Source organism: Penicillium citrinum (genome assembly GCF_028827155.1).
Source record: "Penicillium citrinum strain IBT 23319 chromosome Unknown utg000007l:1.0-2040159.0:1.0-2041076.0, whole genome shotgun sequence".
NCBI lineage: Eukaryota > Fungi > Ascomycota > Eurotiomycetes > Eurotiales > Aspergillaceae > Penicillium > Penicillium citrinum.
Genome location: NW_026622692.1, coordinates 662378 through 675328, shown reverse-complemented (window position 1 = coordinate 675328; position 12951 = coordinate 662378). Strand labels below are relative to the sequence as shown.

The 12951-nt window shown below is 45.8% G+C and overlaps 5 protein-coding genes across 5 annotated transcripts; 2 read left to right on the top strand and 3 right to left on the bottom strand.

The window, feature by feature from the left end:
• Positions 1-525: 525 nt before the first annotated feature.
• Positions 526-921, bottom strand: N7469_007923 (cupin domain-containing protein; the record flags this gene model as incomplete). Its single annotated transcript, XM_056646841.1, has 1 exon — positions 526-921. The coding sequence occupies one exon, from the start codon at positions 919-921 to the stop codon at positions 526-528; it is 396 nt and encodes a 131-aa protein (XP_056498392.1).
• Positions 922-2018: 1097 nt separating this feature from the next.
• Positions 2019-4097, top strand: N7469_007922 (uncharacterized protein; the record flags this gene model as incomplete). Its single annotated transcript, XM_056646840.1, has 2 exons — positions 2019-2959; positions 3017-4097. 2 exons carry the CDS (start codon positions 2019-2021, stop codon positions 4095-4097), a joined length of 2022 nt encoding a protein of 673 aa, XP_056498391.1.
• Positions 4098-4404: 307 nt separating this feature from the next.
• mog1 (Ran GTPase-binding protein MOG1) lies at positions 4405-5295 on the bottom strand (the record flags this gene model as incomplete). Its single annotated transcript, XM_056646839.1, has 2 exons — positions 4405-5041; positions 5219-5295. 2 exons carry the CDS (start codon positions 5293-5295, stop codon positions 4405-4407), a joined length of 714 nt encoding a protein of 237 aa, XP_056498390.1.
• Positions 5296-6505: 1210 nt separating this feature from the next.
• Positions 6506-8226, bottom strand: N7469_007920 (NYN domain-containing protein; the record flags this gene model as incomplete). The annotated part of the gene is made up of 2 exons (XM_056646838.1): positions 6506-7090; positions 7144-8226. The coding sequence occupies 2 exons, from the start codon at positions 8224-8226 to the stop codon at positions 6506-6508; spliced, it is 1668 nt and encodes a 555-aa protein (XP_056498389.1).
• Positions 8227-11525: 3299 nt separating this feature from the next.
• Positions 11526-12538, top strand: N7469_007919 (uncharacterized protein; the record flags this gene model as incomplete). The annotated part of the gene is made up of 2 exons (XM_056646837.1): positions 11526-11728; positions 11809-12538. 2 exons carry the CDS (start codon positions 11526-11528, stop codon positions 12536-12538), a joined length of 933 nt encoding a protein of 310 aa, XP_056498388.1.
• Between the last annotated feature and the right edge of the window lie 413 nt (positions 12539-12951).

Below are 12951 nucleotides of genomic sequence, written 5' to 3'. Positions count from 1 at the left end.
CACAGCGTTTGCCTAGTTTACATTCCCATGTATGCATACTATGTAAGTACTACATAGTAGGTAACGTTAACTAGTACCTAGTAGGTATTACCTATATAGAGTTATAGGTATAACTCTGCTGTATTGAATACCCCATGATAACGAATTTGGCTCATACAATAATTAATTTCGTTATATCGGGGATTTACAGTAGATGCAAATCTGCATACCGTTCAATAAATCTGATTTTCCACACTCTGATCCCCCCCGGTTATGTACATATTCGGATCAGTGGATTCATATCAACAGCCCACTCCATCATTTTACTCAAAAAACTGATAAGTTATTGGCCAACGCTTAACAGCTAAATAGGTATTTTGGCAAAAATCGACGAAAAGCCATGTCTCGATCAATCTGGGAATTATGCATTCTAGCAATTCAAATGATTGAGTAAAGAGAATTTGTAGGCTGTTTGAGGAAATCCTTTGGAACATATAGCAAACGTTGCTTGGCTAGACCCTGTTGTTCCTCCATGGATGAATTCGACTACTCCTTAACCCCATACTGCTCATCAGTTACCGCTTCATGCCAGGTCGTCTTGCCCAAAGCGATGACGAAATGAGTCATGGGGCTATCCTCGTCCGCGCCATGCCAGTGGGTTGTTCCCGGAGGAGCCCAAATCATGTCTCCGATCTTGATACGACGAGGTTCAGCGCCTTTGTCACAGATCCAACCTGAACCGGCAATAACCTTCAGAAATTGGCCTTCTTCGTGGGTGTGCCAATAGGTACGTGAACAGGGAGTGAATGTCACGTTGGTCATGGCAGTGGTGTCATTCATGTGGTAGATGTCGAGATATACATCGCCAGTGAACGTGGCAGTGGGATTGAGGGTTGGCTGACTGCCTTGAGCTGAGCTTGGGATGATGATTGTTCCAGGCATTATTCGATACTAAAGATTTGACGACGTTTTCAATACTGAGGTTTTGCACGTTAGAGGAACCGCAGATAGTACAAAATTGTTTGTAGTGTACAAACACTTCTTTCTTCGCGGGCTTCTGGTGACTGACTTTGGAGACAGCAAATTGATCACTTTGTGTACAGTTGAGATGTTTGGGTTGATATCTTCCAATTTTGGGGTTGAGATCCATTTAGATATACTTATGTGATCCCAAGCCTGGCCGGAAAAAAGCTTGTTTAACCATGTTGGAATTACCATAAAAAGTGGAATCCATCGTTCGGTTAGATAGAGGAGATGACAGTTGGATGACAATGGGCCGGAGGTAACGGGGAACGACACATCGAACAACCCCGTACCTAGGATCCCAGTGTCAGCATTCAAATCCGGGTTTGCGGGGTTAAGTGGCCCTGCAACTTTTTGCTGATCCTGGAGAATATGATGAATATGCACACTGCTGTGAGGACACGTACTCGGTTGATTTAACTAGTTATAGTTAGTTATGGGCAGTCGGCTTTAGCACGGCGATGGAAAACGACACTCTCTCCAGCTGACAGTGTCCCACTCTGTATCCTACATAGTTAATATCTACTACCTGGGCCTGGTCATCAATAGTATCGATGATAATAGTATTGAGTCAGATTTGATGTTCTCAAACTTACAGTATATCAGTGGGTGAATACTATAGTTGATTAAACACAATTTGGAAAAAATGGGATAATCTGCCAGACATTTTCCCATGGATTGGATTCTAGGGTCAGCAAATACTAGTACAAAATCACTCTCATTAGCGAAAGAGTTGGCCTATGAGTTTTAGTTACGATACTACATACTATGTACATCTGTATGTACAAAGCAATCGCTTGGAAAGTGGTGGTTGCCGGGTCAACAACAACCGCTGACAGTCCACAACAGACAACTTCTTTTTTTTTTCTACATATGTACTAACCAGCATCGACATTGTGAGGGATCTCACACATATACACTTTACAAGAGCGACAAGATCCTAAACCCGCTCACTATACAGCAGCTAGGCGGCAACACCGCCAGATCCCTCCTCACCTCACTAAACTGCGTCAAAGATGGCTCGCCTCAATACAACTGCATCGGTTGCCAACGGCGCTCTGCTAGAACAACAAACATCCACCGACTGTAAAAAGCAATCAACTCATACCCCTTCGACGAGAGAAACCCCCGCGATCCTCACACGCAAAGATAGTACTACCCGCCCTAAAGGTCTTTCACAGAGAACCAAGAGTGGATCGGGCTTAGCTTTCGATATATTCCCAGATGGCGATGGAACCTCTGAAAAGGAAACAATAAATGACAGTCTATTCACCCCATCCGGCTCTCCGTTAAAGCAAAAGAAAAAACGAACATTGAAAACGTCACAAGTCAACACCCTCCTTCTCCCTCTGCAGCAGAGACCACGTCAAAGACCAAGTGTGAAAATGGAACAGGATGATTATGACAAGGAGAATGATATAACGGGAGACGCAACGGAACCATATACACCTGAAAGAAGCCCCATTCCGCATCGATCACCAACAACACAAAACACGACCCGCTCTGCCGTGAGAAATCGAGAACTTCCTAGCCCATTGAGCCGCAGAGATCACAAAGACAAAGATGAAGACAGCAGTGGGGACAATGGCTTTGACTCAATGGATGAATTCATAGTTAGTGACAATGAAGAACCTAGCTACCATGAGACATCCGACTCTGAAACAGAGATCGAACAGCCACCAACGCCAGTTCAGCCACCAAAGTCTGGACGAAAGAGACTCATGAGAGGAACGAAGCCCAGTGTTGGATCTATATTGGATTCTAGGAAGGATATACCATCGGGGTTTGCCTTTGACCTGAACCCCAAAGTACCGGAGACAATCAAGTCGCCTACAAAGTCTCAACATGGCACCAAGAAATTGTCTCACGACAACATTGATCTCTCCACCCACTTTAAAACATTGGAGATTGATGATGACAATGGACCTGCCTCCCAACTAGAGACAGATCTTGCGCAGTAAGTTATATATCACACTTCATCATGCTGAACGCTGGCATTAATTACATCTTATAGATCCATCATCGAACCAAGCCCTTCGCCAACAGACATGTATAGAGTCAGCAAGGGCTCTCAGACGCCGCCGTCTACTCCATCTCGAAACACGTTGCGCTCCCCCGCAAAACAGAGGCCTCGAATTCCTCCTACTCCGCATCGGGATAGTGTTGATGCTTTCTGGAGTCAAGAGGAGACCATCGACTGGATCGATCAGCACTCGCCACAGAAAGATCATAAATCAGGACGATCAGTGGTAGATCTTCTTCGAGACTTTGATGATTCAGAATCCGAGAACACCGGTCGTGACTCTACCAGCACAGAGCCAGAACTCATACCGAAAGCGACGGAGAAGCCGCCCAAAACTCCTAGCAAGACTGCCCTTAAAAAGGCAGAGACAGAGAAAAACAAAGCAGCAAAGGCGCGCCGACTGTCATTCAACAACAAAAAGGCAGACTTTGCGGAGGCTTTCCTCACCGTTCTTGACGACGCAGTCGCGGAAGGAAAGGTCCGTCAAATTGCTTCATCTACAGGTGGCGTGAAGATCACTTGGTCAAAAACACTCCAGAAGACTGCAGGCCGAGCCCAATGGAAGGGTGAGCGAGTCCGTGACAAGGAAGGCCGTACGCTTAGCATCAAACACCACGCTTCTATTGAGTTAGCTGAACGCATTATTGACGACGAGTATCGCCTGATTAACACCCTTGCCCACGAATACTGCCATCTTGCCAATTACATGGTCTCAAATGTTCACGACCAGCCTCACGGCGCAAGCTTCAAGCAATGGGGCTTGAAGTGTGCAGAGGCGCTGAAGGACCATCCAGTTTACGGCGGGAAGGTCAATGTTACAACAAAACACTCTTACAAAATCGACTATAAGTATGTTTGGGCCTGTGTCGGATGCAGCCAGACATATGGCCGCCATTCGAAGAGTATCGACACTTCCCGGAGTCGCTGTGGTGATAGGACATGCAATGGTCGACTGGAGCAAATCAAGCCGAAGCCTCGCAATGTTTCACCAAAAAAGAACGCTGCTGCGCCTGCTGCTCAACGAAAGGCGATGGACGAAGTATCTAAGGAGCTTGGGGGATTTACTTTATGAACTGATACTGATGTTCGTGTATTATGTGATTGATCTGGTGTGAACATATCGGGGCTGAGATAGTGTACATATGATGGTGGATGATGGACAGAGCTGAGGCATTTCACTTCAAGCATAGCCGGTGTATTAGGATTAGCATTCATTGCATTTCATTCGATTATGTGACTACCTAGATATCTACTTTCTATCTACCAGGTGTCCCAGACAGTCCTAAACCGGATCCCAATGTCCCTCTGTTGCCCTTCCAATCCCACATCCTATCATACCTCATCGTCATTCCGAGATGTCGAACCACCACATGACAAATTCAGACAAAAAGTCCCCAATCCTTAATTTCAAATCCACCAACCATTGCCGTAACAGTCTCCTCCGCCAGAGCCTCCTCTCTAGATAAACCTTGTGCATCACCAGCCTTCTCGAACTCCTCATGCGGCACATTGAAGAAAACCAATAAATCCGTCTCCTGCGCCTCGAGTCGAACAAGCAGATAGTGGCATGTTAGCTGCGTCATTTTCGATCCAGACTCAGCTCCATCAATCTTTGTCCCTGCAGATACCCCATTGGTAGCAGGGCCCTGTCCGCGCTGTTTTGGTGCATTTTGGAACCGGACCATGCCCTTGTACGCACTGATGGATGTTCCGGCCGGCGCGGTGGCTGTTAATCGGGGAACATCCACTTTCTGCGGTGGAGTAATTACCTCCAGGGAATCTCCCTCGTCGCAGAGATCATGTAGATGATATAGAGCTGCGGCTTGGTCGAGAATTTCCCGGGAGGCGGTAGTTGAGTCGCCTCCAGATGCTAGGGTGGGGTTTTGGTGGCTCAACGTTGTGAATGTGCTGAGGGCATCTTCTTGGGGAACCCGTTGATTAATTTCAATGATAAGGTTGGAAAGAGTCTCTGGTGAGAGGAAAAGTTCTTGGTGATCTGGGATTTCGCGTAGATTGCTGGTTTTATATGTTAGTTTTTGATGTCTTCGTGTGAGAGGTGGAATATTCAAGTCCGGTGGAGGAAGAGAGAAAGAGTAAAAATACATATTATCCTTCTCAATTCATGGTAATGCATGATTGGGAAGGTAAAGAAAATATCTCAAGGCTTGATGTAGATATGGGGTATTTGCTCACCTTGCGTCCATCCAGCGTTGCGGCACGACTCCGCGGATTGCCCCGCCAAAGAAATCTTGCTCGGTCGTTTGCGCCATGGCTGTTGAATAGTTGGTGCAGTGTAGAATGGAAGTTGTTATTTATCTTGCGTCCAGCTAGCCGGATATTGCTGTTTGCTTGCAGGATGTTTAGATGATGAAAGAACTCTGATGCAGAATTTCAAGGCTTGGCATGTATCTGTCTGTCACTTGGTTCGGCCGCCAGAGAGTTTCTCAATTTTGTATGAAAATATGAAATCGAGCTCTGATGAGATCGAAGATTCCAATATGGTAGAAATATATTGAGAAAGTTTGATGGAGATGACCAAGGACGTCAATTTTATGCTTGCGAAGGCGAGGCAGCAGTGGCGGGTGGATGTCTTCCGCAAAGGTTTGCCTCCAGCGGAAACTAACGCGGGCCGGTCATCCACGGGCAGTTCAAGTTTGTGTTGAGTTAATATGAACCACTCTACAAGATTTTGATATTTAATTAAAATACCAGGTAAAGTAATACACTTCAGCAATTAACTAATCAGAAGGTTATGGCGTAAATTTATAAATCGCTAGGACCTGTAGGAACAGCCTAGTGGGCAAGCAATTAGAAAATCATCTTGAGAGTTCGATTTTGGTATAGTGATAACAACCATAGACCAGATCTCAAGTATCTTCAATTATTTAATTCAACTTGTACAAGATATTGGAATTTAGCTCTCTTCGATATAAAGGCCTGTGATGTAGTCGGTCTCTTTCTGCTGCTTATCATGTGTATAACTAAGCTACACTGCCAAATATTCAGGCTTCGCATCATTTTGCAACAATTTAAGGCGATTGATGGTAGGAGAGACGATCGCTGTGGGACGAGGACACCGCGAGGGTGATTATAGATCTGGTTCGGCATTAATGCATGATATAATACTTCTCCTTCGTTTGAATCTTACCGTTCTAATCCGAAACACGATTTAAAAGTACGAGGGTAACTGTATCTGGGTACGAGGATCATGTGATTAGGGTTTGAAAGAGCATCTCCATCTTCCTGGCATGGAAAGGCGAACCTGGATGGCACTGTACCACTAAACGTTCTACGTATCACAAGTCTAGTAGTAAGTAATAGTCGTGGCGGCAAGACCAGGATTGATATCAAGTTCTGAACAACTACTGCTCGCAGGCAGCCTCAAAAACAGGTTCAATTGAAAGCAACTGCAAATAAACAAAATAGAATCAAGAAGCACCTAAAACCTACTCAAACAATTCTTCAACATAAGAATCCAGCTCAACCAACCGGAAGCGATCCCCCCCATTTCGTTCGGAAATCCTTCTTCCGATATGAATAGCTCGTGACCTGTGAAAAGCTCACCAATTCAACTGACCAACCGCGCTGTAAAGCACGCTCAACCATACGCATGAACCCCTCGGAGTACTCTGCTGCTGCCGCATCACCCGTGGCCAAGACGATAGTTGCTGGTTCGTCCGTATCTAGCAGGCTCTCAAGGATCTTCAGGTGAAGAATTTCGTCTACACCTTGCTCGACCCATCGCTGGTTAAAGGCGCTGACCGTTTCAGGTCCGCTACTATCCAGCTGAGATGCATGCCCAGGAGCTTTACGTGGCTTCAAAGAGCGGGAGGTGGCATGCTTAGTCTTATTCACACGCTCCAAAATATTGGCTTCGTAGCCAAGCCCTTTTGCCTCCTCAATGGAAGGTAGTCGGTCTGACCCGACTAGAACTCTTTTCGTAGCGCAACGACCTCGCTCCATAATCAACGAGAAGTTGGCAAAAGACATGTGGAGGCGGCGGATACGAGTAGAGATAGGGATATCCCGCGAGACTTTCACCGAATCGTGGAATCCCACCATGATCTGCGGGTTGTTAGTTTAGTGGGAGAGAGATGGAAAGAAAACTTGAGTCTCACATTCGACATGTCAACGAAAACATGGATAGGGCGTGACTGTAAGTCTTCCCGGGTGTTCTTTGGAGATTGCCCAACCTGCGAAACGAGCCGAGCATACTCAGGGAATTCCCTGAGAAGCTTGGTCATTAAGCCGATTCGACGCTCGGTCGCTGTTTTGTAATCAATGGGCAATACGCGAATGCCTGTAGAGGTCGTGATGACGCTCTTAATATTTTTCGGATTTATTGTCGGCTCCGCATCATCAAAAGAAGATGGTGGCGTCCCGTATCGGTCATATTGGAGATCAACTGTGCCCACTTGGCCAGGCACAAACGCTAAATGATCGGGCTTTCGGGCCAAAGGTCGATCAAATATGGTTGTATTAGAATCGGAGTCCAATTCAACACTGCTTTCAGAAGATATCATGTCGATCTTCTCCTTGTGCTTGCTATTGCCAGAAACGTTGAGTTTCTTGGCCTTCGAAGCCCCAGTTGAACTCCGCGCAACACGGACCGGCTTAGGCGAGGTTACTGGCACGGGTTTTCGGACTTCACTTTGTTCTATAATCACATTTTTGGAGAGGCACAACCGACCAGAGCCATGATCATGAGATGAGAGATTTGAAGCGGGGTCTGGTCCAGCCTTCGAAGCAAACTTGGGTTTCAAAATCCCTGGGACAGGAATAGGTTTAGAGGAAGTTCGTAGCTCAGGCGAGGTCTTCGTTTCGGGCCGATCGATCTGAGAGGGGCGCTTGAGAATTGTGACAGAGGAGCGAGAGTGAACATGATGATTAGACGGAATAAATACCGTCGTATCCTCTTCTTTCCCATTTCGGAAAGAGTCTGGATTCCCGTTAATGACGTCCCACAATGACCCAAAGTCCCCAAGTCCGTGAGATTTGTTTTGAGCCTTGGGTTGACTCTTTAGATCATGTTGTTCATCTGGTTGCCGGCAACCATCTGAGCGTGAAGGTTCGAAATTGGAATGGTAAGATCGCGAGGCATCAGCAGAAACGGGTCTATCACAAGGGAAAGACCGGAGAAGGTCAAAAACCGGTGTGAAGTCCCAGTTCGAGGCCGGCTCTGTGGGATTTGTGGAGAGCATTGACCAAGTATTATGAAGTTCTGGTGTCGAGAGAAGGAGGGCAGAGTGGACGAAGATTATCGAAAGTGCGTATCAAACGGTCGCATGGAAAGATAGATGCAAAACAAATATCACAAAACATGTCGTGGAGATTCATGAAGGAAGAAAGTGAGCATGGTGAAAGTAGTGAATGAGTCAGGTAGAGCTGATGGGCATCAAAGCACCAGAAAGCGGAGGCCGGCGTGGCAAAGCGAGGCGGTAAATCGATCTGCCAAGATGGACCGCCTTGAGGGTCCACACTATTCCCGATTTGCCAAGTGGGTCTATATATCACGTGCAAGCCTCTTCCGTGCCAGATCCAAGATCCTTCCGTGCAGTTACCGTTTTCCCAGTTGTTTACTACAGTATGCCTTGAGTCTCCACCAGCCTTAGCCACAAACAAGCGTTGCAGATCTTAGATTCGCCCCATTAATTGCTGAAAATTATCAAAACGACCCCCTCTTCCTAATGAAATTTAGTCTGATGAATGTAGCCTACGCCCTCTCCAGTTTTGACTCCTTCCCAAAACTCCATTTCAAAAAACTTTTGAAGAAAACTTCCCTTTCCAGCAACCCTCTATTTCAAGTCTCATCTAGTCCACAGAGCGTTATAGGATTCACGATGGGCTCAAAACAATCTTCCGACCACGTCCAAGCATCAGTTCAAGGGGGAAATACCGCAGAGAATAGTTCTCTCCCTTCTCAAACCCCATGGCTAGAGCGCTTTCTGATGAAAATCGGATTTTTTGAGTATAAGTACAACGCCATGTACGAGCCCCCAATCCACTTCAGTTTTGCATTTTGGTCCACTTATGTTTCGTTTTCTAGGATCATGGCCTGTGTTGCTTTGACTCCCTTTCTATTCGAATTCCTCATTTGCCGCCGATACTGTGGTGCAGAGGATTGTCTTTTCTACCGCAAGACCGCGTCGCGCTGTATACACATTCTGATAATTCTTTATTTTGTTCGGCTTCGGTACTTAGCCTGGTATCGGGACACGCAACAGACAAACAGAAATACAAGCACTACATCTAGCTAGTCAGTTACTGCGATCTAGCAATGGGGAGAAATTTTTATAGGAATGAATCCGGGAGAACGAAGTAGTTGGAGTAGATTAATTTCTTTCTTTCTTTTTTTCATTCTCTTTGCAATCGATTCACTAGCCTTGCATTGCTACATAATAGTATGTACGTTTTCCCATTTACAATCCAAATATTGGAGTATGTCATAAAGGGCTCTAATAGACACAGCTACACATCAGTTTTTGTAATGTTAAGCCGAATAGAAGAAAGATACTAGGCTATTTGCGCCCTCTCGTGCTCCAACCTGAGATGCTGAGCTTTTCTATAATAGCCTCGGTATCTCCGTACAACGAGTAGGTCATACGAATGCACGGAGTCAACTGCATAGTGTGAGCCCTGTAAGGCTGAGAGCCATGTGAAGCCTCTTGTGCCGATCATCAAGCTTAGCGAGCTTGATGTTACAACAGCTAATTGAGTTTCCTCCCCACCCGTATATAGTACATCCGTAGCGTGTCCAACCAAAGTAGCGAGGCATTTTTCTTAAAGGCGTTAGGACCCACAAAAGGATCCAGGGCTGAAGCATTTTGCACCATCCATATTCTTTTGAATCTTCGTTGAGCAGGAGTTGAGCATGAAGAGTACTACACACTACAAGTACAGCTGACATCTAATGGCGAATGTCTCTACAGCACCTTGAATCCGCATATTTTACCCAATAAGAAGATCGACATACTAGGTACATTAATGGAGCTCTTCTTTACCTTGACATAGCCGAGCCCAACGCTTGAACGGCTAGCAACGCCCGAAAGTTGGGAGTGTGAAGATGAAGTCTCTATGTTTGGCCCCCAGAATAGTGGATAAGAAGGACCACTTACTAGTTAGCTGTTTAGTTTACAACTCAACCCTGCAGAGAGCCAACGTGTGATTGGTACAATTTGTGAACAGCCCCCAAAGTAGTGGATTGGGTTGTTATGACTTCCGCGGGGGTTTATGTAGCCACTTCCATCGCCAAGCCCATGTGTGGTAGAGTGGATCTCTGACCTCGGTTTTTAGTCCTACCTGAGGAGTACATACTATTAATCCCATGTCTACGCAGAGCCACCCTCGGAGCAGCCCCCAAAGTAGTGGATACATGATCTGAATTTTCGCCGCTAATATCCAGGTCTGATAATCTCATAATCCACAGACAAAAGCCAGCGAGTGATACTGGATACCATCCAGGCACAAGGCTGTGTTCGCTGAAAAGTAAGTGGAACCCTGCAGCTGGGTGGAGTATGCGGCTCAAGCCATTAACATGCTGTCTTGGACCCCAAACATTGAAAGCCATGGCAATGCTTAGCCTTCGGATTATAAGCCTCATCAGACAAGGGTGATAATTTATTTGTGGCTTTATACTACTCGTCTATTTTGTGCCATATTTGATGAAATTTATCTTTGTTGAACATTTCGTATACTTTTATGAAATGCTTAACTTTTAAGGATAGAACTATTCCATCCAAATCACCGTGATTTTGGGAGCTCATGGTGGCCATGATCTCTCAGCCTACGTTTCAGGGCCTTGGCCCCCAATTCGAACTATATACAGTAACTCATCCGCTTTTAGCTATTCTGAAAATCTTGAGGGTTCGGTGTTAGTTTGCATTAGGCCTAGGGAAATAACGCAAAGTGGGTTGGATAATCATGGAAGGATTGTCTCGGATCTAGGCACATAGCCATCTCAGATCATTGTTGGAAAACGAACGCCTTGTGGGTCTTGTATCAAGCTTCATTTCAATATCATGTTCGAGGGCATTAAATTATCTCGTTTTCTGTTGAAGAAGTCATTCAGGATCGCTATACTTAGCTACTGTCTTCTCGGTGCTTGATAATGAATATCGCAAAGAGACGAGAGCTACAAGTGCGAAAGCCGCATAAAATCCACAAATATCATTCGTTAGATAGCCCCATACTGTTGGGGGCCATCGTTTGCATCAAAATGGGCCCTTCCATGCCTATGACAGTAACTCAAGTTGATGATCATTCTCATGGCAGGCAGATAGGTCCCAGAAGGCTCCGTATGGTGTCAAGGGATCTCAGTTCAAACGCTCCACAGCCAACGATGGAGTAGGTCGTGGACTTCATCTTTACTCCGAACATGGAAGTTGTTGGGCTGCCTTGACAAGTATAAAGCAATGGCTACAGAACCTTTTCTACTTTCAATTCTGACATACCATTATCTATCACTCTATTTCTATGAGTTTATATTACCTACCCGCCTGATATGAAGTTCTCCCGAGCTCTTCTTGCTCTGCCTGCTTTGAGCAGTGTGACATTTGCTGCTCCTTTGACCAATGGAGAACTGCACGCTCCCAATCAGAGCCCCAATCCCAACGAAGAAGTGAAAGCCCATCTTGATAAGAGGGCTCTGACTTGTCAAAGTGTTGCAAGAGCTATTTGGGTTAGCCATGGAGCTCTTCTGGCCGCGTATGTTCTGATCCAATCAATGTCGGTTGCCATTTCAAGAAGATGGGATCTAACTCTGTTTTTTGAATTGTTGAATATAGTAATGTCTTCCTTACCCCGGTCGAGAATTATGTCAAAGGAGTCTGTGAAAGACATGATAACAAACAATGTGCTATGTGGACTACCGAAATCAGAGAAGCTTTCAATTTGATTTTGGAGCTTACTGGCTCAGTCAGTGGTGGTGCTGCATTGGTTGATAAGGGCTCAGCACTCTTGAACAACAACGGTCGCCGATCAATCCCATCGGTCACTGAATATGACATGGATGCCCTGAAGGCAAACCGTTCCATGATATCTCACGAAAAAGTTGCAAATCCACTCATTGGAGTCAAGTCCAAAGACGGTACGCCAGCCTTGGCTCATCACTATCGTCTGAGTGGAGTGCAAGGACGTGAGGATAACATGACTCGTGATTATGATATTCATCATTTCGAGGATGGCACTGCTCATCTTCGGGTGCCTCTTGGCGGATCTGACAGCTCTATCAACAAGCGACACGACGGGGCGGGTGTCAAGATTGCTTTCCAGCACGCGCCCATCGCCCTTGCTCCCAGTGAATATAACGGAGCAGCCGGGACTATTGCGACTAGATGGCAAGAGTACGCGGAACAGGGCCATGCCAACGTTTTCGGCTTCATGGAGAAGAGAAACAAGGAAGTCTTCTATTATCGCTCTATTGTGGAGGGTCAAGGATTTGGCAACAACTATGAAGATGTTATGGCCTGTGGTGATATGAGCCACCTTCTTGGCACGTACTTGGGAAGTCCATAAAGCCCTGGAAATTTTGCTTGAAACCTGGTAATTTCCAGGAGGGATCGGGAGACACGCGACATCCGCTTGATAGATAGAGTGATACCTATAACTAGGTAGCTATATATTATACTATAATATAGTTACCTATTTGAATGAATCTTCAGTCCATGAAAGATCGGCCTATCCTTGATCAGCATCCATGAATGCTCAGCGACTATTTGCTAGCCCTTGATAGCCATCGAAGTGATCAGACAAGGCTAATGAAGAACGCCCTGGAGGGCATTCTTCATTAGCTGCTAACTCGAGTCTTGAAGACTTTAAAGCTGGTTGGCCCGATGATGAGGGCTTGCTGAAGTTGACACTGGCAGATGAGCGATGAACAAGTGGACGAATAGATGGCAGACAAGAGGCAACTACTGCAATTGATGCTT